We start from the raw sequence: 23,484 nt of genomic DNA on the forward strand, positions 1-23,484 counted from the left end.
TCAGACCTCCTTATACAGGCAGATAACTTAGGTGCTGTCACCCTTAACTCCATCAGCTACAGACAAAGCAGGTGCTCTGACTCACTCACTGCCCTCCTGGACAGTTGTGTCTAAATTAGGTGCTTGTCATGGGCAGTCTGAACATGGCCTCTCAAACTGCCCTCTTGTTCCAAGGCCTTCCAGTTTTACTTTTTTTTTTTTTCTTTTTTTTTTTTTTTTCTTTTTTTCAATAACAGAGATTCAGACCCTAGGCTGGAAAGCAATCATGCAAAGCTTGTGCAATATCCCCCAGTGGGCATCCTGGGGAGGGTCACAGCTGGTACTCAGAGATCAGTGCTGGCCTTGGCAGTCAGAGCCTGGATCCGAGCAGAGTTGCATGTCTTGCAAAGGATGTGCCCGTCCAGAGGGTAACAGCCCTGATTGTCCCCTTCAGACAGGAGGCCACCACAGTCCTAGGAAATAAGTGAACAGGAAGAGCAAAGTAAATAAGAAAGAATCTATTAGTCAAAGAAACTCTCTCCTCACTCTCCACCTTGTAACAGAATCCAGCCTGAGTCAGTGTAAAGCATGAAGCTGAGGTACGTGATGTCTTTTACGATTAAGCCATTTTCTGATAAGAGACAATGTTGCAGAGAAGATGGGTTCCCAAGCTCTCTGCTGAATTTAATCCAATTGAAAATAAAAGGAGATTATTCCCTTCACATTTCTGAGGAAGCAGAGGTCTTTAGCATTGGAGAAACATCAAACTGAAGCACATATTTATTAATTCAAAAAAAGGATAAAAAAAAAGCATCACTGGGAAAAAGTTTAGTACCAATATCTGACTATAGGCAATCTCCTTTGGAAGAGTTAATGCCATGAAGTTACAGCCTCCATTCTGGGGGTGGCAGCTAAGCGAAGTCCCTTACCAGAACTGTCACCTGTGTTTGTATGACAATTGGCCAAAAAGGTTGTGGCAAAAAGAAGGATGTCAGACAGGAGCATAGAAACCCCACTACAAGGCCCCCAGACTTGCTCCAGAGACCTCAATCTATAAGCTTTAAGGCTGAGTATAGCTGATAGGAAAATTGGGAATTATCCCACACTTCATGATCAAGCAATTGCTTGGCCCAGGACTGCTGATGGATCCATGTGTATGAAAGCCTGGGTATCTCAGCAGCCAGCATGGGGACATGCTGTATGATGAATTAGGCTCTACAAAATTTAGTGTAAGAATGCTCCAGCATCTTAAAAAATAATGTGCCTAAGTAATGGGCTGATACGTACCCTGAAAGCCAAGGTCAGATTGAGAATTGAACCAGATGCCTCAAGTTTCAGCCTAGACCTTTAAACCTTAGTCCATCCTTCTTTCCAATTAAGGTTATTAAAACCTGCAACTGCAATATGAAATATATTTGGTCTCATTTTTTTACCCTGCCATCTGGCTGATGTATTATCCAACAAGTAACACTAGCACCGAAGAATTCTTGAAGGTTCCCTAACACAGCTGTTCCCACATGCTAATTGCTTTAAGGTGATTTTTATTCTCTGTCTTCAGACTCTTACCATCAAAATTACATGAAGTGTGTAATGAAACTGAACAGAAAAAGTAGCACAAAAAGCATTGCACAAAACAAGAATGATCATGTTTATATGTCTATTAAAATTCTTCAACCCATATGCTGAGTTTCCTCTACAATCTTGCTCAAATCCTAACATACATTAGCTTTCATTTTAAGAACATAAAGATGAGCTACGTTTGTGTCCAGGCAATAATTGATGAAGTTCTCCAGTATTAAGCCTTAATTGCCTGAGTCACATTCTTTTGCTCTTCTAATGAACCTGTTATAAACAAGGAACCAGATTTCCCTCTCATTTGCATGGATATAAATGAGGAAAAATTCCTTCCTTGCTGAAGTCAACGAAGTAATTTGACTGTAGAGCCAGTGTTACAATAGGGTTTGCCTGCCATGTGGGCAAAATGAGGTGGTGATGAAGTTAAGCCGACCCTTGCTTTCTGTCCCTGCCGTGCCTGGAATACCAACCTCGCACCGGTAGCACTGCACATGGAAGTCACGATCCAGGGCAACAATGCGCACGGTCTCCTCTTGTCCCGGGGCTGGCATGATGGGCTCCTTACACACAGAACACCTGGGGGCAAATTTCCTGAGGGAGCAAGAGACAGGCACAGTCATCCTCAAACTTGGAGCAAAAGTTTTTGTTAACTACACCAGCCAGCCAGAATGTGTGAGTTTGTGCCAACACACACACATGTATGTGCACACACAGCACAGGCTGGAGCTCTGCACAGCTCCTTCCTTGGAAAAAAACAGGCAGTAGCACTTTAGTCTTACAAGGCAATTTCAGGCATGTAGAATATTAAAGAACGTTTATTAGGAAAGGACTTACAGAACTTCTGTCAGGCAGCAAAGCATTTTGCCTGCCCTAATTAACAACTAAAGTGCCTTTTGAATGACCCTCGACAGTGGCACCTAAGCACTGCCACAAGCCTCAGCTTCTAAGAAAATCTATGCAAATCCCAAGGTTAGGAAGACGACCAGGATCTGCTTCAAGACCATCTCTTGAAAACAAAAATCAAACTATTAAAATTTGGAGATTAGAACAAATAGTTTAAAAGTCTGAAAAGAAATGGTAAAAAGAATTGCCTTGCACCAACACTATTTTGTTGAGGTTTATGTCATCTAGTTTAAACTTTCAAGCCACCTTACCCACTTATGCACATAGAAGCACATTTCTGGCTGTGCTCACTCTCAGACAGGAAGCATCAGGGCAATTCTAATGCCCTGACTGCATTTTGAAGTGCTTCATCTCCTAGGTAAACGCAGCTCAGTTACCCAACAGGGTGTTGTCCAGACTTACAAGGCAAAAGGTCTAGGTGCAGAGACCCCAATGTTCTCTCTTCCAGTCGGCCTGACTTCCAATTTTATAGTGACAATATCTCACTGGATGAAGAGGCTGACCTGCATCAGGGTCATCTCAGGGACCAAGAGAAGCACAGTCCTTTCTTCTTCCCTCCTATTGCTTACCGTATGCCCTTCTGGACAATTCACCCTTGTTCTGTATTCCCTCTAGTTTTGCTCCCCTCAGGTCCCACAAGAAGTGGCCACCTCTGCTCCTAGGCTTGGGAACATTTGGCCTGTGGTGAATCATTCTCTATTTTAGTTCAAAATCTACTGGTACCAGTTTCCTGGCTGTAAATTCTGCCTGCAAGAAGGAACTTACACCCACAGAATCTGCTGCCATGTAATAAGAGCCAGGGTCAGGAGCTGTGGAGTGACAGGGGGCAAAGCTTATGGCAAACATCAGAACACAAGGAGATCAAAGGCCCTTCTCTTCTAAAATGCCTAGTAAGGATTGACTCTGCCACCCAGCCTGTCACAGGAACCACCTCAGAATTAACTATCTTAGAAAAGAAAAAAAAAATCTATCTGTACTAGGAATAAAGAAAAATATTAATTTCACTGGCACCAGATGAAAGATGCCTGTGTAGCTGTGATCTAATGAAAGAATGAATTAAACAGTGGCTATAACGAGTGCTCTGAAAAATAACTTAAATGGATCATGATATGACCAGAGCTATGATGGCAATTAATTACGTGCTGCTTCATGCAGGCCCTTCCTTGTGCCATTTAGCTCAAACGTGGTACTTAAAAAATACTTCAACATTTCTTTATTCAGGCTAATGTGAGTAATTCATTATGAGACAAATATTATCTCTCAGGATCTTGACATAATTCCTGCAGATTTCAGGGGATGGAGATCTCTTACTGTGGGGCCTGAGCTCAGGGGGTAGCTGAGTAACAGTGTGAGCATCAGCTACAGTTTTGTTATCTAGAAGATGTAGATGTAGAACACTCAACCTCCAGATCAGGAGGACATGTCATCCCTAATCAATTAAAACTGGGCTGGTCAAAGTACTGCAAAATGTGTGGCTGGCCAAAGACATTCTGAGTGTCACACTGGGTCCTGTGCTATTCCCACCACCTTCCCCTCAATCCTTCACTCAACAATTTTTATGTCCTTCCTTGCATTGACAGCCTCCCACTTGCCACTCTCAGAGCCCCGAGGTCCATAGGCAGTCACTGCCAAAAAGCTTCAGTGTGGGACAGCTCTCCTGAAAGCGGCTCTGGGAAGGGGCACTCTCCAAATTGTTGAGGGGGTGTGAGGGAAAACCTTCAGGTGACTGAGTGGTGCATAAAACTCCTGTTGGGCCTGTGCTCAGGATCATATTTTACCTTACACACAACTGGTGGCACAGAAAGGCAAAGCAGCACAGCAGCTGCCAATTAACCCAGCCTAGCTGAGCTACAGGGAACATCCTGCTGTTGGATTCTAACATGCCAGTTAATTGTGGCTGCTTCCCTTTCTGTCAAATCAGTCAGCTTCTTTGAGCTTTCAGACCCACACACTGATGTCATGAGGCTCTAATTAAGTCTACCTGCTTAGAAATTAAGAGGTAAATGGTTGAGATATAAACTCACATTTGTCAGTATTGATTTCATCTTTTAATTGAGGGGTGTAATGTATCTGTCTTTTCCATACAGGGCAAACATTTGTGCTCTGATTATATCTACCTGTCTTCCCTAGATTAGTTGTGATGATGGGGGTGGTAGTGTGTCAGTGACAGAAATTACTTGCAGCTATACCTTTCAACTTACTTTAAATAGCAGTTTCATTATAAATTATTACCAGGGCTGTATTTTTAGTAGCTTTAAAAAGCTAATTAGCCACTAGAAACAAAAGGAGCCGTGAACAGCCTGTGGCCACTGAGATCCCTCTAGCAGGTAAGCAAACACCTGCAGAGTGCAGGAGGACAGGACCTCTCTTAATTGCTCAGTGGAAGAGGCAGGGGGGTGGTGATGTGAAAGTGCAGGTAAAGTCAATGAAGAGAAAGAGGAAGGCAGAGCACTTGAAACAGAGGGACACAGAGGTTATCCCTCAATTCAGCTCTAAGCAAAACAGAGATCAAACAGAATCATCCCCTAACCAATTAACCTTGTATGCCATTGCATGCCTGCTTGGAGCAAAGCTCTCCCTACTATTTAAGAGCCTTGGGAGGAAGCGGCATAAGGTTCAGAGCTTCCTGAAAGCTCAGTTTAGGGGCAAAAGACAAAAACAACAAGCAAAGCACTGACAGCAGCTTAGGCTTACTTATGGAAATCCTCAATGCAGTGGATGTTGCCACCAGCATCCACAGTGAAGGGGATCCCATCCAGGCTGCGATGGCACATCACGCAGGTGAAGCAGTGGGGATGGTAGGCTTTCCCAGTGGCTCGGAGGATCTTTTCCATGATGGGCTCTTCACAGACACTGCACTTCTCCAGTGTATTCTGCAAAGAAAACATACACAACAGATATGAGCACCATCTCAGCAGGACACTGACAAAGGTCAGCTGGATTGGAGGCTGCTGCTGGTCTGCTTGGAAGCTTTAGGTACCTTCTTTTCATTTCTTCTAGATAAAGTGCAGTACAGTCAACAGTTATCAAGGAGTACGATAACAGCACAAGGAGCACAGGGCCTGGGTCAAGCCTTTAGAACAGTGTGAGAACACAAACCAGAGCCTTCTCTCAGCAGCTCTGACAAGTGATCAGAGATGGCTCATCAGGTGGGTTATCTGAGACACAGCAGCTTCTGTAGCCAGGAGCACATGAAGGAGTTGTGCAGCCAACACTCCTGGGCTTTTGCCTCTGCACTGCCCAGTCAGAGCGAGCTTTTGCAGCAGAGTTCATTAGAGACAAGTACCACAGAGGGCAGCGCTAAACTGAAATGCAAACTCCTGGGGCTACACAGACACCCCCTAATTACTTTGCCAATTCAGATCCCATAAAAGTATCTTTCTCTGCCTTGTACGAAGATCTTGATCTTCCTCTCTCATCACAGAGAATCCTGCTAAGTCTGGGCAGAGAACAAAGCAGTGGCTCCAAGGAAAGCATCTGCAAGGACAGGAGCTTAGGATGACTTAAATGCTTCATTTATCTCTGGCCCACGATGTTTGAGATAATGACTGTGAAATGCCAGCTCTGAGGCCATGATCCTTGCTGCACAGGTTTTCAATACTAGCCTGCTCCTAAAGTGCTGGAGCCAAAAAAATTCCCACTTTTCAAGTGGAGTCCATTGAATGATTCATCTCATTTCAACCCTCACTTACCCTTGCAGTTAATTATAGAAACACCACGATAATTTCGTTTCAGATGGTTGTCTGTGAGCCACACCAGCCCTTCTTACACCAACTGGATAACTCACCATTTCAAAGTAAGCACTTTAAAAGACACATGCCATGAATGGATGGTGCAAACCACAAAGATGCAAACAATAAATCTGATTTGGGTAAATTCACTGGACTTGTGAAAAGCAAACTTCACCTACTATTCTTGCTTGATGGACCTAAAGTTATCAAATAATGTTATCAAGCAATGTTTGCATCTTGGGTGAGGTAGAAAAATCTATCATTACACTATTGATTATTATTTAGATAGACAGAAATAAGAGGGTGGGAAAATAAAGGAAAGAATCTAACAGGTCAGAAATATAGAAAGCTGCTGAAAGGCAGATCTTGTTGACAAACACAGGAAAGCTAAAGTTCTGCTTCCTCATGCAACAAAATTCTGAGAGAAAGTGGTGCTTTGACTGACTGCATTGTTATTGCTTCTTTGAGCCAGTTTCTCCGGGGCAAGATCCACTCCTTACATGTGCAACCAAAATGTATTGTAAGGACATGAATCACCCAGGAACTCAGAAGGTTCTACACTCTCATATTTGCTCTCAGACATTATCTCTGGGCTGCATGTCACTGGTAAGGTACAAACATAGAAATACACAAGTTCCTATCAGAGGATCAGAAGGATTGTCTTTGGAAAGGTCGATATGAAAAGTCCCAAATTTCAACCCGTCTGAGAACTGCCTCATGTATTTGTAAGGAGAGCATAGCCAGACTAGCATTGAGTACAGGCTGGATTTTGCTTTATACCTTGTAATAATGGGCAGGAAAGAATGACTGCTGGCCTTTCTGTCTGGTTGCTGTCACCATCATCATCATTATAACGGTGGCTGGTATGCCAGAAAAAGCAAGGTCAATAATTTTCTCCATGGAGAAATAACCTGGCAGATTTACCATTTTGCTTTGCATAAGCAGATCACATCATCTCAGTCTGCATCCATGTGGTTCTCTGCGTTTTTCTGCCAGAAAGGGAAGGCAGGATACCTGCGGATACTGATGGAAGATTGTGCCATTCGTGAAGCATTTGCCATGAAACCTTCTGAACACACACAAGTATGGAGCATTTGCCTCACCAAGTCACTGCTTGCCTCATTTCCAACAGCTGCCAGCAACAGAGGCCAAAGTATGAGAACAGGGTAAGCAAAACAAAAATTCCTTGGGATTTGCTTCCAGTCTCCACTGATTACTGGTTTAGGCACTTCCTGAGTCAGAGCTTGGCTTCCCCATACTTCGCCTCAAGTGGATGCTTCTCCCATAAACCTTCCTGACTGATTTTTGAATTCTGATAAATACTGATCCCCCACAACATGACCAGGAATTCTGTGGCTTATTTCCACTGGGGACTGATCTGTTCAGCATTTCCCCTGGACTGCTACTGCAGCCCACCCAGGACTGTGACCAGAGCAGGCACCAGTAATCCACGCTGCAGAGGGGCCCACCACCAAACAGCGTGGCCTGGCACTGCTGTCACCACGGGTCTGATGTAGCTCCTGCTGACGCATTTCGGGCACACACAGTTTAAGCCCACAAAGGATCAGTACAACCATTCTGTCTGACATCCCGTGTTAATGCTGATTTTGATGCAAACCTTGCACTGACCAGGACAGCAGGGAATCACTCTGCTGGATCATACCTTCTGAAAACACTCGTCTTCTGCTCCCAAATCTCAGCTCAGTCACAGTTTGACATTCTCACAGCTCAGTAAGACAAGCATTATAAATTAACCAACTCCTGATTAAGCTTTCTATACAACCTGAAAATCAGACCTGAGAAATTTATTCTTTTCATCCTTCCAAGTCTGTACCAGTAAGGAAAAACAAAGTCATTAGTTTCAGACTCCAGTTCACTCCCTGTCTGGGAGTGTATTTGCTTAAGCCTCTCTCCTTGCTAGAACCCTGGCTGGCTCATACCCTCCCCTTCAAAGTGCTACCAGATGATGCCCAAGGGAAAGCTTCCTTGATTCACACCCATTTGACATCAGGTTGCTGTAAGACAGGATTTGGCCTGTGAAGTTACCAGGGTTTTCTTTGATTCTCTAATCAGGTTATCCCACATGCCTAAGTGCTGCCCCAGCAGCTAACAACCTGCACAAATGTATTTCTGCACATTATGGGAACACCATCCTTGTAGGATTGTAAGTTTGGCTTCTTGATTTTGCCCTCTTTCACAATTAGTCTAACTCTCCTAGCACCTCCTGGAGCTTTCAGACCTCCAAAAGCCAAACAGGAGAAAAAAAATGCCTAACAGGTCTATTTTTTTTCTTTTCTCTCCAGCTGTTGTTGCAAGCCTGCTCTATTATCAACAGGTAGAGCTGAATGCATCTGATGAGCTACACTGAGATTTAAGGCAAGGCACAAAGAAGAAATATGACAAACAGCTAGGAAATATCAGACCTAGGGGTTGTGGTCACATTCATGTCATAAGAATACAGACCACAAATCTAGTGTGGGCTGAGGGTAAAGTTTACCATTCTTTTCCCATATTTTTGGCCAAGAGGCAGGGAGTGCCCTTGTGTCTCCAAATCCAACTAATTTTTTTGGGTTTGAAAAGCACAGGGAAGGAGCCATCCATTTCCAAATGGAAGGCTGGCACAATGTTTAAGGCTGACTCTGGGTCCATGTCTCTTGAGGGCAGAACATCCACAGCAAAGAACAGAATCTCACAAGGGTAAAATAATGTACCCTAAATACCAAAAAGAAAAATAACCCCAAGCAAAGATACACTAAAACACAAACAACTATAATGACCAGGACACCAGAATCATCTTGCAAGTTAAAATTAAGAGACTTAAACACGTATAGTACACTCAGTGCAAAGTGGGAACAAGCTGCTTGGAAGCAAGGCTCTAGCAAGTAGTGATTGGAGTTGACCTCCCTAGAGCAATATTTGTCCCTTCAGAAACCACAGAAAGCCAAAGGGAGTTGCTCTGCAGATTTTAGGTTTAAATATGGGACACAAAGTAAAAACACTGACTGCTGGGAAAGACTTCTATGTATCAAGAGCCACAGAAGGCTGGAGCTGAGGAGTGTTTCAGTCTCCTCCTGAAAACTTCACATCCCAGATGGCAAGGTGGCAGAGGCTTTGGGGACAAGAGGTGCAGTGACAGCCCATGGGCTGCAGCTCATCCCACTGCCCTAATACTGCAGATTATAACCCCTCCTAACCAAACCTGGGGCACAGCAGTAACTCACAATATCAGGCCAGCACAAGGACTCTCCCCCAATGACCCAGCAATGAGTGCAGAAGAAAAGCCACAGATTAGTCATTGCTTCTTCTGCATTGGCAATTCATCCCAAGCTCTAATGAACATAAATAATGTCTCCTGCACTCTGAGCAGCAGACTGAGGAGAGCTCACGCACAGGGACATGAGCATGGTATTGCTTATTTTGCTGGGAGAAGGGAGGGAAGTTGCTGGAATAAATTACATTGGCAACTCATGCACAGGGACACAAATTCACTTTCTGTAAGCACTGCAGAAGAAACACATTTTTTGAAGTGACTGAGCAGGGAAGATGGTTTTAAGCTGCACGAATGAAATGTGACTGCTGTGCTAAAAACAGGCACATGGTCAAATACTATAGTTGGACTGTAACTTAGTAAAGTGTGGTAAGTGACTTGCTTTAAATCTTGTGACTCCGTCCTTCATTTCCTCAGACAGTGAGGAGAGCAGAGCAGCAGACATTTTCCCCTTTGTGGGATATTTTTTGAGGCTTTAAAATGTTTCCATACTTAAGCGAAGACAGAACACTTTAATCTCAAGAAGCCTGGTGAATTTATAAACCTCAAATTAGATCAGGTCAATTGAAAAACTGCACTTCAAAATAATTACAAATGGTTTCATTTAGGGTTTGGGTCTGAAAATATATAGTTGTATTATAAATTAAATATAAAGCAGACAGTGGTGGAGGGGTTAAGTGTCAAGATGTAATTTCAACACTTTCAAACACTTGTTTGGCATTATTTCTAGAAAAGGAAAACCTAGGCTCCCCAACTGCTATCTCCACAGATGGGTTAAATCTTGGCAAACATAACATTTAAGTCACTAATAGCCAGCATGAAATTCCTTCCTGCATGTCTGAGGAGACAACTTGGGCACACGTTAATCCTTCTCACTTCACCTGACCAGCTGGACTCATTATTAGCAGAGGCTGGCACTCCCTTCTTGCTGCTCTGAGGGCACTTCCAAAAGGGAGAGCACTGCAGAAGCACCTTGGCTGGTGTCTGACCTTCAGACCATGCTGCCATAGCTGCTTCAGTGTATTGGGGCAAAAGATGTGACTGACCTTGACAGCCTAATTCAGACACAGTGGTGAGCAGTGAGGCTGCTCTTTAGATGGTATAGCTTGGTTTGCTGGGAGATGGCAAGGAAGATACAAGAATGAATGACATGGGTAACCCTGCAATGTTACCAGCATGCTGGGAATGGGGCTGAGCTGTGCTTACAGGTTCCCCTTGCACAGTGCAGGCTCAGGCCCTGGAGGTTATTGTATTCAGTGCCTTTCAAATCATTCTTCCATTCATCTCAGTTTTCAGTGGCTTTCCCAGCACAGTAGCAATACCACGGCTGGCATGCTTCTCTTCTGCTGGAATTTGCTTCTCTTGTCAGGAAAACTGAATTCAGCTTTGTAGTTTGGACTCAGAGCAGCTGGAGGTGAATCTGGCAGAAAGTCCTCTCAGCATACAGGATGGAGGAGTCCCTTCCCCTTGCCCTATAGCTATTAGAGAAAGGCCAGATGTATTATGCTTATGCTAGTAGCTTATGCTTATGCCAGTAGCAAAGATAACAATGGCATGCAACTGTGTCCACAAATGTGCAATAGCAGAAAAGCCATGATGAAAATGGAACAGCGCTTGAGAACTGCTTCTCAAATGATAAGCAGATGTCAAAATATGCTCTACAGTGAGAGGAGGAAGCAGCTCCATTTTTCTTATCAAGTGTAGGCTGAGGGATGGCTTTGCCATTGTCTGAGCCCACCAAAGGCTGGAGAGGAAACTTGGAGAAGGCTGCTGGGCCTGGCAGGCAGACAAGATGGCCATACTACCTGCAGAAAGAATTATATTTTTAATGCTGAACATAATTAATGTTTAGAGCAGCAGAGGCAGGGACTGGGTGACTACTCTGATGCTCAGTGCCAGTTTAGATAAGACCTGCACCTCCTTCTAGCACCACCAAGCTGAGAGTGATGAAGCAATCTCAGGGTTAAACAATCTGCTCTGCATTATGCTCAATGTCTGACCACAGCCACATTGACTCCTTCCAGCTAAAAATCCACAAGAAGCCCTGTGTTGGAAATTACTTAACTAATTTCTGGCACTCAAAGCTACTCATCTTCGGTACATTCCTTGCTCTGACAACAGAGATCTTTGTCTCTTTAAAACAGCAGAGCCTATGATGGTAAGAAATGAGTGAATTGTCCTCTGAACTGGCAGGCTGGAAGATAAAATTACTGGACTTCTGGCTTTTAAACCAAGTAGCTGCCATAGGCAAAGCATTCCCATGTTCTGTGCCTCAGTTGGCCTGTAAATAAAATGGCTGTAGCCCAGTGAGAAACTGGATATTGTTAGATTTGATAAATACTCGTGAAGTAATCTGTGTGCCTAAATGGTTACTTGATAGAAACAAGATATTATTAACAGAAAATAATAAATTCCTTTTATCTGCAATGACTTGCGCACATCTCAAAGATCAACTTTGTGTGGTGCACCACCAGAGAACAGCACCTGAGCTGTTATATTGAATACTCCATTGTGGCTACAGCCATTTGCAAAAATAAAGTAGTTTAATAGTGGGGAAATGCTTCTAACTTACAGTTAACTTTAAAATAGCACAGATAATAAAAAAAGTCTATGCATAGGAAATTTTTTCAGCAACAATAATGGTAGTTGCATGGAATACTACAGTAAGCCAAATAATTGAAAGCACCCTTAGTAATCGCTATGTAAAAGAACATTGTTAAATATCTTAGTAATCAGCTCCAGTCCCTTCAATAATTTGACATGTGCATGTTGGTGAGCAGAGATCACTCTTGCTGTTAGCATTGCCATCACACCACACACCAGGTATGAACCACATGAAATCAGTCATGGTCACTCCACACTGGGACTGCAACTGGCCCAGAAAACATCCAACCAGGAAGCTGGGACAGGCTTTTGGAGCACTGGAGAGAAAAACATCTGGAAAGCACAGCAGCACCAGCAGAGAACAGGAGATGAGCCTGCCTTGGCAGGGAGGAATGATCTGATAAGACAGTTTCCATCTCTGATTCCTTCAGTCCAAGGAGATCCTAAGTGCACGACCAGATCTTCACTCCAAGATGTTGCATAATACAATGCCTGGCGCAAGAAGCTGATTTTTGAAGATTTCTAACTTGAAGGAAATCCCTCAAAATCCTTCTCAGAATGTCAGAGGTAAACAGTTTGTTCAAGGCTCCTGCAGCTGAGGCGAACTGCCACAGAGCTACTGCAGAAATCCCTGGGCTGTGTCAGAACAGCAGCCATACCTCAGCAGATCAGCATTGCTTCACATACGGGGGTCCCTACCTAGGGCAAAACCAGCCCATGGCTTTGCTCAATGCAGAAAGATGTGTTTGAGGATTTGTTAGAACTCTTTTTCCACTGAAGTGAACCTTAGTATGATAAACCTATGATATTCTATTAGCTTTGCTCCTGAGGGACAGGGGGAATTCATGGCAGGTTTCGATAGCCTGTGCTTTTATCTATTATAAACACCCACACATCAGGTGAGAGCACCTACAGACCATACATAACTCAGGGATCTGTTGAACAAAGTGCTGTGGGGGATAAAGCAAAGCTGTTCCTTATTCCCAAGCACTCCCAGCCTTTGTGCTGTTGATGTAGCTCTGCCTGCCTTATGTGCTCTCACCACCAAGTTCCTCAAAGCATGATGTGCCTGACCTTGCATGCCGCCCTGGGAGTTTTGCCTAAATAAAGGTTCTGTCCTGTTGTGATTACTTTCTGCACAGACAGCAGAATTACATGCAGCTGGGAGATGTGGCAAACATCGAGCAGATACACTCTCCTCCTTGTTTAGATACAATTGTGGACAACACACAGATTTCAAGCTTAATTAGCAATACCAAGGAAGCTGTTAGAGAGGCATTTCAAAATGCTTGCAGTTTAAGCTGATTAGAACTTTGTGAAAACAAAACAGAATTGTGTAGCAAATTGTTAGACTAAAATTCAAGTCAAACTAAACCACATCAAAGGAAACAGAGAAGTGACTATCAGCAAGAAGTGGGCTTTTCTCCTTTTCTTTTGGTGAGGAATTTAATTTCATAGCCTTTAATAAACCAAATGTTCCAATCCAAGCTTGCCGCTCTGGCAAGAAGCTTAACCAAAATAACATTGGAACTCGGAGCTGACGGACCAAAGAGACTATAAATTGGTCAAATCTGGGCACAATACAAGAAAAAAAAAAATCAAAAATTCCATTCAATTTTCCTATTTTAGAATTTTGATGTAACTGACCATTGACATGGAAATGTTATCTTGACCTTAACTGCTAAAGTGACTTGCAGAGGAAAAAATGACTGAGACTCTGACATCTCAGTGGTTATTTATAGTTCCCCTCACTCTCCTCTTTCTCAGTATTTTTACATTTGAAATGAGTTCTTGCCTGCCATGCCTTTCCTGAAGGACTGTTTGAGCAATGCAAGAATTTGACATAAAAACCATAAAGAAAATGGAACTTCATTGATTAAAATGGAAACCAAATTTTAGTAGGAAACTCTCATCAGTAAATTAGCATCCAGCAAAGCTGGGCTTGCTTTGGTAACAGATTGAACACTACAAGCCTTTTAACTACAACCTGTTTAAAGCTGGCTTTTTCTGCTTCCTGTGCTCTCCAAGAGAGATTTCCTGGAGAAACAAAAAAAAAAAAAAAAAAAAAAAAAAAAAAAAAAAAAAAAAAAAAGGGACAGGGCTACTGCTCAAGAGTCTGGGTTCTTCTAGAGTTTGTAAGGATTGTAAAGAAAAAAGAATCCTTCCCCTTCACTCCTTGAGAATAAAACCCTCTAATTTCTCCAAGCCACAAGGAAAAGCACACAATCTATTTTCCTCTGTTTATTTCAAGCCACAGATAAGGGCATCTCTATGTCACTTCTAATGGCTACTAAATAAATTAAATATTCCAGATGGATATCAGTTTAACAGCACCTCATTCTACCTTAATTGGTCAAACTAAGAGAATACAAAGCTTCTTCAGAACATCTCATACAAGTCACAAGAGATTTTTTTTTCTAGTGGCAGGGGCAGAGCATGCAAACTAAGGGTGTTTGTCTTCTGTCCTTGATTCACCAGTGACTAAGAGAATAATTTCATTATTTTCCTCCTCTGTTCTTCATATTATCTATGGAGTGGCTTTAGTCAGCTATTGTTAAGTGTGTGATGCTCTGACAGAAGTCACATCTCTATTGTAAACACCAAAGTTGGCACCTGGTGCCACCAAGAAATAAACACCTCCCCAAACTGAAACAAAATGAAAACCCAAGCAAGAAGGTAATGAGATTTTGCACAGAATTTCATGGAGCTTTCACGGAAACACCTTTTGAGTGCAAGATAATGTTTTTTTCAGTGTATACGTGCAAGTTGTGAAATACAGGTCATTGCAGCAGTTCAGCATAAAAATAGCTGCTTTTAATAGATAACGTAATCCAGTATAAAGCTTGAAAAAAAAACTCCCCCAAAACTCTCACAGCACTTGGATGCTGCTGCTACCTGAACTGACAGTGAGAATATGATTTGCCCAAATCCGTGATATGTTTCCAAAAGAGTTGCCAAATACATTTATGTCCTTGACATGAGAATGTCTTGGAGCCTTTGGGAGTGGGAGACTAATCTGTGACTGAAATATGAGGGCTGAAAGCTTTGTGGGTGCTCTGAGGTCTTTCCAAAGGCAGAAGAAAAGGGAGTTTCTTATTTCTTGAAGAAAGCCTCCTGAGTTAAGTGTCTATTCTTAAAGACTCTGAAAGAACACTGGAAACCCACAAACAATCAGCACTGGCCACTGTCAAGAATAACAGAACCCAAAATTTAGTGGGCCAGTGTGAGGTAAGAATTGTACTATACTCTCTGCCCTCTACACCAAGATTAGAAATTTCATTTTTTGGGGAAATGGGATTTCTTCAGAGGTTTGAATTGAATTATTTCCTGGAGTGACACCCCTTCTTGTGTCTAGAGTCAGACTCTAATTGGAAATAAAACCAGACTGCTGACTAAGTCCAGGGTCAAATATGTCACCTACCAGGTACTGTAATTATTTTTAGATGCAATGACATCCCTATTCTTTTTATTCAGTTGACCTGGATGTTTGATTCAGTTCCTTGTCTGAGAAGTAAGTTTGAACCACCTGCTGAGAAAAAAAGTGACAAAGAAGGTAGGGACACAAAACCAGAAAATTTAGATGGCTATGTAAGAAGAACCCAGATAAGGCATGGCACAGAAAAGAGAACTTCCCAAAGAGGTCAAGTGAGATGTGAGAAAAGTGAAACCTGGAAGACTGATGTTCCACCCTGGGGACTCATCCATCACCTTCCTTCCTCCACTGTGAGATAATCTCATCCACAGAGACAAGAGACAGAGAAGATTATTTACATCAGTCCCTCTGCACCTCCTGCCCACCACTGAGGGTGCTTCTGCTAGAAGTCAGCTTGCTGTACAGTTGGTAGAGAAAGGATGGCACATTATTCCTTCTAACCTTATAAAGAAATACCCACACAATAGATCAGATCCTTCCTTGAGTAAGTGAAAGTAAACCAGAAGCTTTGGGCTACTCTACTGCTCAAGATACTGCTATGGGAAGTTGGGCAGAAGAGTCTTTGCAACACAATTGTCTACTGAGCTGATTCAACCTCTTGGCGCCGTTCCTTTGTCCTCAATCTAGAAAAATTAAGGCTTCATGAAAAATAAAAAATTTCCTGTTTTGTACAGACAACATGGAGACTTGGATCCAGAGACCTTGTATGGCAAAACCATTGTAATGCAAATAAGCTCAAGAGTTGCATCAAGAGCAGACAGGCATGTCTGAGTAGGTGGTAATTCTCTGGTGTCTGCAGGGTTAGTCAAGGATGCTCAGAGCAAGAAATATGCACTTTAAAGTAATTTCTTTCCCTTTCATTACCATGAGAAATTTTGGATTAATTTGGAATATGAAGGACACTGGTCTGAGCTGTCAGAAAGGTTTATGTCAGAGCAGAGCAGACCAAAAATCAAGCTGACAGTTGGCATTTCTTTACCAGGTCTTTTACATCACTTGAGGAAGCTGCCCTGGATGTTATTTCAAGTTGAAAAGCACAGCAACTGAACGCTGTGCTAGTCAACTGTCAGTCCATAGTATTTACTAACCAGATCACCCCTGTATTTGTGCAACCAACACCAAAGGTTTTCTGCCAAATATTACGTTTAAAAAAAGAAACAACAGTTGAGAAAAAAACCCAGCAAAACCCAAAGTGAATGGAGCTGGAGAAAAGAAGAGATTCACTTGGGCACACACACCAGCAGTACAACCTGCAAGGTCTTGGGACAGAGCTTAAGAATCAACAAGAAAAGCAGAGCAGCAATGGCAGGAGAAACCAACTTGTCCAACCTCACTGTTTTCCTAGTGACATAGTTACATAAGAGATATGCATTTATATAAACACACTAAATGTAAAATAGATGTTATATAACATGCCCATTCTCAAGTCAATAGCATCCTCCCAGTGTATGGACTCTTAGGCTGAAATGACAGTGGTTATGGAAAATGGAGGAAAAAACAACATTATTGCAGGATCATTCTGATCTGTAACTGTTCCATTCCATTATGGGGATTTTCTTTCCATAACAGTGGAAACGACCATGCTCCATGCTTCTCACAGTACTTTAAAAGGTCTGAGATCACCTGCATCAATGGCTGTTTCCCAACGTAACTGCTGAATTGCTCATTTCTGTTCTAATACAACTTCCAACTTTCCTTTCTGAGGACCAGAAGTTGCCATTTCCCCAGCAAGAACATTTGAACACCCAAAGCAGTCTCACCCTCGTGTTTTGCCAAGCAGCTCATGCAAAGTAAAACTGGACCACATCTTTCCACACACAGTTTGTGATTTAATGGACCTATGAGGAACAAAAGAACAAAGGGCCACTTCATCAGGCTGTAACTATAGACCAGATCCAGGTGAAAAGAGACAAGACAGCCTGGTATTAGCTGGTGGCTCATGCTTCTGAGTGATCCAGCTAAAGCAGGCTGTAAGGACAAGTGCTGATGGTCTCCTAATGGAAGGATGCCATTTTATTGCTGCACTGGCGTGCAAAGTGGGCACTCCCCACATGCACTGCCACACCAGCTTCCAAAGATATGTGGGACAAGGACAGAGGGACTGGAGTGGCAGTGAAGAGTGGGGAACAAAGAAGTTATCTAGGGCTTCCTGAGTCATTCTCTTTCTCAAACTGCTGCTGGAGCAGCATAGTCCAGCTCTGCCCTACCTGTAAGTTTTCCTATGGAAAAGTTACAGTTGGCTCCTTCACAGGCAGCATGAGTCCAGTGAGCACTGTCCTGCCAGTTCTGCAAGGGCAGCTAAGGAGCCTTGCTGGAAATCTGGCCCCAGAGAGAAACAGCAGAGGAAAGCAGCCATTTCAGAAGCACATTATTAAGCCATCAGACCAGTAGCTACAGGATCCCCATGGAAAAGTTGATCCAGGCACTTTGTATAATTACTTGAGCACTTCCAGTCATTTATTCCCCTTTGTGGTTGGCAAGGAAAGTCAGTATCTTCTGGAGCTGCAAAGTCATAGGGCTTTTTAAGAAGCCAGGTTTGTAGGTGAAGACATTTCCCTTTGCAAAATCTTTGCTGGGGCACACACTGCTCAGCAGCAATCCAGGCTAATGCAGCAAGTTCAAATGAGCATGGCACACAGGCAAGTCTAAGCTTTCCATTTGCTTTACCTACATATGTTTTAACACTTACATTTTTAGATGAAGAGGCATAAAAATAGCTTAATTGTGCACATTGCCTACATTACTGCTGGACTCCACCTGTGGAAAGGAACTAGAGTTTAAGTTTTATTAAAGTTTCACATACTTCCAGGAGGTTGCTAATTATCCTGTGTGTTTTGTACAGTATTTCTGGCTTCAGGTTCTTTCTGCACTTTTTTGAAAGAACCCAACACAAAAATATTTGAGCCGAGACCTGGAATGCGTGACTGAAAATAAAGCCTTCACTCCAGGGTTCATCTAACCCCACATATCCTTATTCTTACCAGGTTTTGGAAAGCACTTTCAGATCTGCTGGTAAGAAAATACTAACTGGATACCAAAAGCTTGTTATTGCCATTTAGTTGTCCTGCTTCCATGCACTTTAAACTCCACTGTTTGCCGGGCATTCCTGTGACTACAGCTGGGTGTAGAGTTGATCTTTTTAGGGCCTAAAGTAACAATTAATTCACTTTGGGTATAGCCCTCCTTTTAATGACTAAATGCTTAACAGTCACACACTGCAAAGTGTCCTCAGGGACAGGGTGTTCTATATTTTAGGACGGTTAATTCAAACCACCTTTTCTTAAAGTCACTTCAAGCCAACAGCTTGAGTTGGGGTCTGTTCAGCATCCTGCAAAAAAACAAAGCAGCCCATATTCTCTGACAGAGAAGACAAACCACAAGATAGCTGGAAAGAAGGCCAGTTTTTGAAAATAGCAGCTTTTACCTCTTCTGACCTAGATAGCTGACCACCCCAAGCACAGTCTCCAAGTCCTTTTCATGTGCTCCTTGAACAAAGGCAGACAAATCTCCAGTGGCCATAAATCATTGTTCTTCAGTGGTATCAGCTGGAGTTACTGACATCTGGACCTGCTGTGGCAATGGTCTAACAGGAGGAATGTGTTAGCTAGTGCCATGTACAGAACACAAGGATCTTGTCAGTAACACTATGTGCATGCTTCCCACCGTGCTTGGGCTCTCTGCTCTCTTTTGGGAACGTGACAAAAAGAAAACCAAACAAGACACCACTCCTTCTACCCCAAATTCACAGTTTATGAGGTTCTTGGTGCTATACCAGCATTGTTTCTCTGCAAAATTCCTGGCAACTTATGATCCACTTGGATTTTTAGCTATGTACAGGTTTGACTAAATCAAGACTTCCATCGCAGTGCCCAGGCATAGCCTGAACACATTGAGAAACACAGACCTACCACTTGCTAAGGCTCCCTTAAATGGCTGTACAGAAAGCTCTGATCCTTCCTAAGGATGTACTCAGCTGGATGAACCTCTACCTGCAGATAAAGCTGGTGTGCCAGAAGATGGTTTTGTTCCTGAACAAATAGATGGCCTCATAGTTGGGTGTGTTAAACTATTCCAGCTCAAACAAGTCTGGGATGCTCATCAGTCCATGCCTCTCCATTCCCTTGCTCTGGCATCTTATTCATCCACTAATTTTATCAGCAGGCTTTATTTTCTTTGTTATTAATAACACACTACAGGTAAGCATCAAGTACTATCAGACATAACAGCTCTGCAGTACCACACTAGAAATCTGTTTCAGCCACGCTCATTTATATGATTTCTCTTGAAGGGACAGTTGTATTGGTCCCAAAGATGTGTTTGGGGGACAGATGGGGGACAGGTTAACATCACAGGGAGGCTTAAGCAGAAGCCATTAATAAGCTGTATGATTTAATTACATTTCAGGGTTTGTATAATCTGTGTAAGGTACTCCACACATTTATTATTAAATAAAAACAGCAGTGAAAAAATGTTTTCCAGAAAGACTTAAGAATTGCTTCAACAGGAGAAAAAACTACCTTACCTTACTACAGTATAAATTGCTAATTACTCCACCAAGCCCCTGGAAAGCAAAAAGCTCACTCTGGCTGTTATTCTATAGATTATATGAAATGTTTAAATGACATCTTCAAAGCTACTGGTCATGTCTATGTCTGCAGCAAGTAAAGGGCTCAGAATCACCATGCAGAGATGACCCTAGGGCTAAAAGCATAGAGAGAGCTTGAAGACTGACTATTCCCCAAAAGACAAAACTGCTGTGTAAAAGAAAGTGCAGTCTTAATGTTAGATCTTTCACGAATAGAACCACGAGAAAAAGATGTGAAAGCTCCCTTGGGAAACAAGTGGGAAGCATCTGCAACAGCTGATACTGAGCAAGGGGGAACCTCTGAAACTAATCTGAGGTAGTTTTGTGCATCTGTAAATCCACTTCTATAAGCTTCAACTTTATAAAGCTTTTAAATTATTCAGTGTCTATTGGATGTTACAGTTACTTGCTGTAATCTTAACACAGTTTGAATTAATGTTGATGATATTGCATTAACTACCTGACATGGAGTGCCAGGAGTCCCTAATGATGCCCTCTGTCAATAATACACTGCTGTAGAGAAATGAACATGTTCTCCCTTAGCTGTTGTTGCTACCCTAGGAGATGGGAAGGTGTAGAAGAGAAATCCAGCTAGAAGCTCCCAGCGCTCCAAGACCGTGGCCATCCAGTCAGCTAAGCCCTCTGAAGTCACTCCATGCAAGTCTCAATGAACAAACAATTAACATCAACCTATTTCTCAGGAATGTATAACTAAGGCACAGTGAAGCAACTCAAGCAGAACAAAAAGTAGACATAAGGCAATGAAGAATTCAGATGAGAAGCCAGGGTTGTGAGATACGGACCCAGAACTGTGTTCAAATAGCCCAGGCTCTGCTATTTTAAGTTAATCAGATTTTATCTTTCCTACTTTCTTCTTTAGGGTACCCTCAACTGTTTTGGCATATTTGAGGCCAGCAAGACAGGCTCACTTCTGGATTCTGGATCTAGGAGCTAAGGAAGCACCAAGGGGAAGGAATGCCAAGCAAGAGGAGGAAAGAGGCATTTCCCAGTTGGCTCCCAGAACCCTGACATTAGACTACAAGAGGTAACCAAAGTGCCAGGAAAACATCCTGGAGGAGTGTGGACAGGAAACCCAGTGCTGAACACAGCTCCAGTAGCCTGGCCATGCCACCCCAAATAGCTGGTGTCACAGAGGGGCACAGAGTAGCTCACCTGCCCATCCATACCCTATGTGGGTACCACAGGGTCATTTTTCACATCAGGACTTCCTCTCTATGAGGCAGACCAAGAATTCCTTCTCTTGGCAGACTTGTGAAGGACTCTTTACAGCTTCCTCTTCCTTTCCAACAGGTGTTGCCATTTGGCACACACAGCTGATAACATCACCCACACACGCCCCTGAGCTTTCTAAATCACATCTAGCAACATGTTAGCTCAGACATGCAAGATGAACTCAATTCAGAATGGAAGGGGAGTGACCACAGTAGAACCCCATTTTTAAAATCTTTGGCAAAGTTTTCAGAAGGTAAAAACGTCTCTACTGTATGATTTTATATGCCAGGATATTTTCCAAAATTACTTGTGCTTTAGATCCCATTCACTTCCTAAAAAAAGATGTTTTTGCCACCAAAACCTGCTGAAGAAGGAATCTACTGCAGAAAGGGGCAGCTGCACCTTGCAGATATGCACAGCTGAAGATCTTTTATGTAAGACTCCCCCTGACTGTGTGGAGAGCTGTTAAGATGTCAGATCATGGTTTGTTGCTCTCAGGGAGGCTGCTGCAGCACTCAGTCAGAACAAGTTTACGTCTTGGAGGAATTAATTTGTCTGAATAATGTCACCCTGGTTAAACAAAATGTTAGGGAAAATATTGCAGCGTTCTGGTGCACCTCCCTGAACTGATGCCTATATATGGGGATTAGCCAGCATGAAAGGGATCCTGCTGAGTCAAACTGGATTATAGCAGTATTATTTTATAGAGACAGTAGAAAAGAGGAGGGAGGAAGGAGCTAGGAAAACCTTGCAAAAATATCAGCTATTTGACATGTTAAAGCAAACAGCACAGATGTGAAAATGCTGCCTGCTTACACAAGTGCCTCAGAGCCAGGTCAGCTGAGTTACAGCAGTAGCCCAAAAAGTAAGTTTTTACCCCTTGTAGCCTTTCAAGAAACACAGCTCCCAGAAAGCAAGGTGGACTCTGTGCTTTCATCAAGAGATGTGCTTGTGTTCACATGGTGGCACCCTGGCAAAGGTGGCAATGTTCCTTACATAGGGAGGATCTCCTGGAGAGCTTTGCCAGACCTTCCCAATTGCCCAAGCAGCATGTAAGGGGGCAAATGAGCTTGCAGACTCAGCTCTCAAAGCCCTTGGGGGGCTGGTGCAGGTGGCAGGAAGGGAAAACATGTAGGTTTTCAATAAAGTCCCTGAGATGTCTCCTTTTATCATCACCAGGCACTCACACAATCATTTATGTGGTGATTGTTCAATGCTGGCTGGAGACTCAGGGCTGGTGGAAATTCACAAATGGGACATGTCCTTGTACATCTTGTTTGCAGAGCTGGATCTGCAGTGTGTTCTTAGAACATGCCTGGAGGGCTGATGTCCTCTCTCTCTCTCCCCAGCAAACAGCTTGACCTTAGAGTAATGGCATCAATTCCTCTGCCTGTCTGGCTCTGCCCTAGCAAATACTAACCTGTGCAAATAAGAGATGCCCTAACCACCCCCCTGCACCCTGCAGTGCAGAGACACAAGACTGAGTGAATATCCTACAGCTGCAGTTCTGTGAACAGTGTAGAAGACCCAAGGGTTGGTGAAGAAGACTCCTTCACAATTATGTCATTAAAGGACAGACCCTATGTAAGCACATAAAAGCAGCAAAAATCAGGTAGAAGAAGAGGTGGCATATTTTAGGCCAGAAAGAGTTGTCACAGTATGAGGCAAGGCTTGTGCCTCTCTTTGTAGTGCATCTATTCAGCAGTGCTGGTCTTGGTGGATCAAAATCCCTGTGCCTGCTCCCCCTGGGGAAGTGTCAGTCTAACTGAGCATGGTGAATTGTGCTAAAAGTTGTTCTTTGCAACACTGAAGACTGCTGTGGTAGCAGTGGAAAAACACTCCTCCATCCTCCACTGCCCAATGCCAGAATATCCAATGCAATGCTATGCTAGTCAGAGCGTACAAACACATGGTTTGAAGGAAAAATTCTAAAACATTTGAGTCATGGGAGCATAAAAAATTCTCAAAAAACCCAAATAGAACATATCAGTCATGTTGTAACTCGGAAAGCCAAAATTTCCTCCCAAAGACAGCAATGAAACAGTTTCCAAGATTCCAGGACGCATCTCTGTCTGCAGCTAATAGAGACATGTTTTTTAATCCAAGTTGCAAGCCCAGTGAAATCCATTTCTGACAATAAGAACCCAGCCAGCTGAAGAAATCACACCATGCC

The 23,484-nt window shown here is 43.0% G+C and overlaps 1 protein-coding gene across 12 annotated transcripts in view; it reads right to left on the minus strand.

Moving 5' to 3' along the window:
• Positions 1–215: 215 nt before the first annotated feature.
• LPP (LIM domain containing preferred translocation partner in lipoma) overlaps positions 216–23,484 on the minus strand; it is a 326,612-nt gene continuing 303,343 nt past the window's right edge. For all 12 annotated transcript variants that reach the window (XM_021536843.2, XM_021536840.2, XM_021536845.2 and 9 more), the window contains 3 exons: positions 5,152–5,330; positions 2,025–2,145; positions 216–452 (listed from right to left, as the gene is read on the minus strand). In XM_021536843.2, coding sequence (XP_021392518.1) covers positions 324–452; positions 2,025–2,145; positions 5,152–5,330 — 429 coding nt within the window. In that variant the 3' untranslated portion in view covers positions 216–323. The remainder of the gene's footprint in view (positions 453–2,024; positions 2,146–5,151; positions 5,331–23,484) is intronic.

The sequence above is a fragment of the Lonchura striata genome, chromosome 10 (assembly GCF_046129695.1).
Source record: "Lonchura striata isolate bLonStr1 chromosome 10, bLonStr1.mat, whole genome shotgun sequence".
Classification (NCBI taxonomy): Eukaryota; Metazoa; Chordata; class Aves; order Passeriformes; family Estrildidae; genus Lonchura; species Lonchura striata.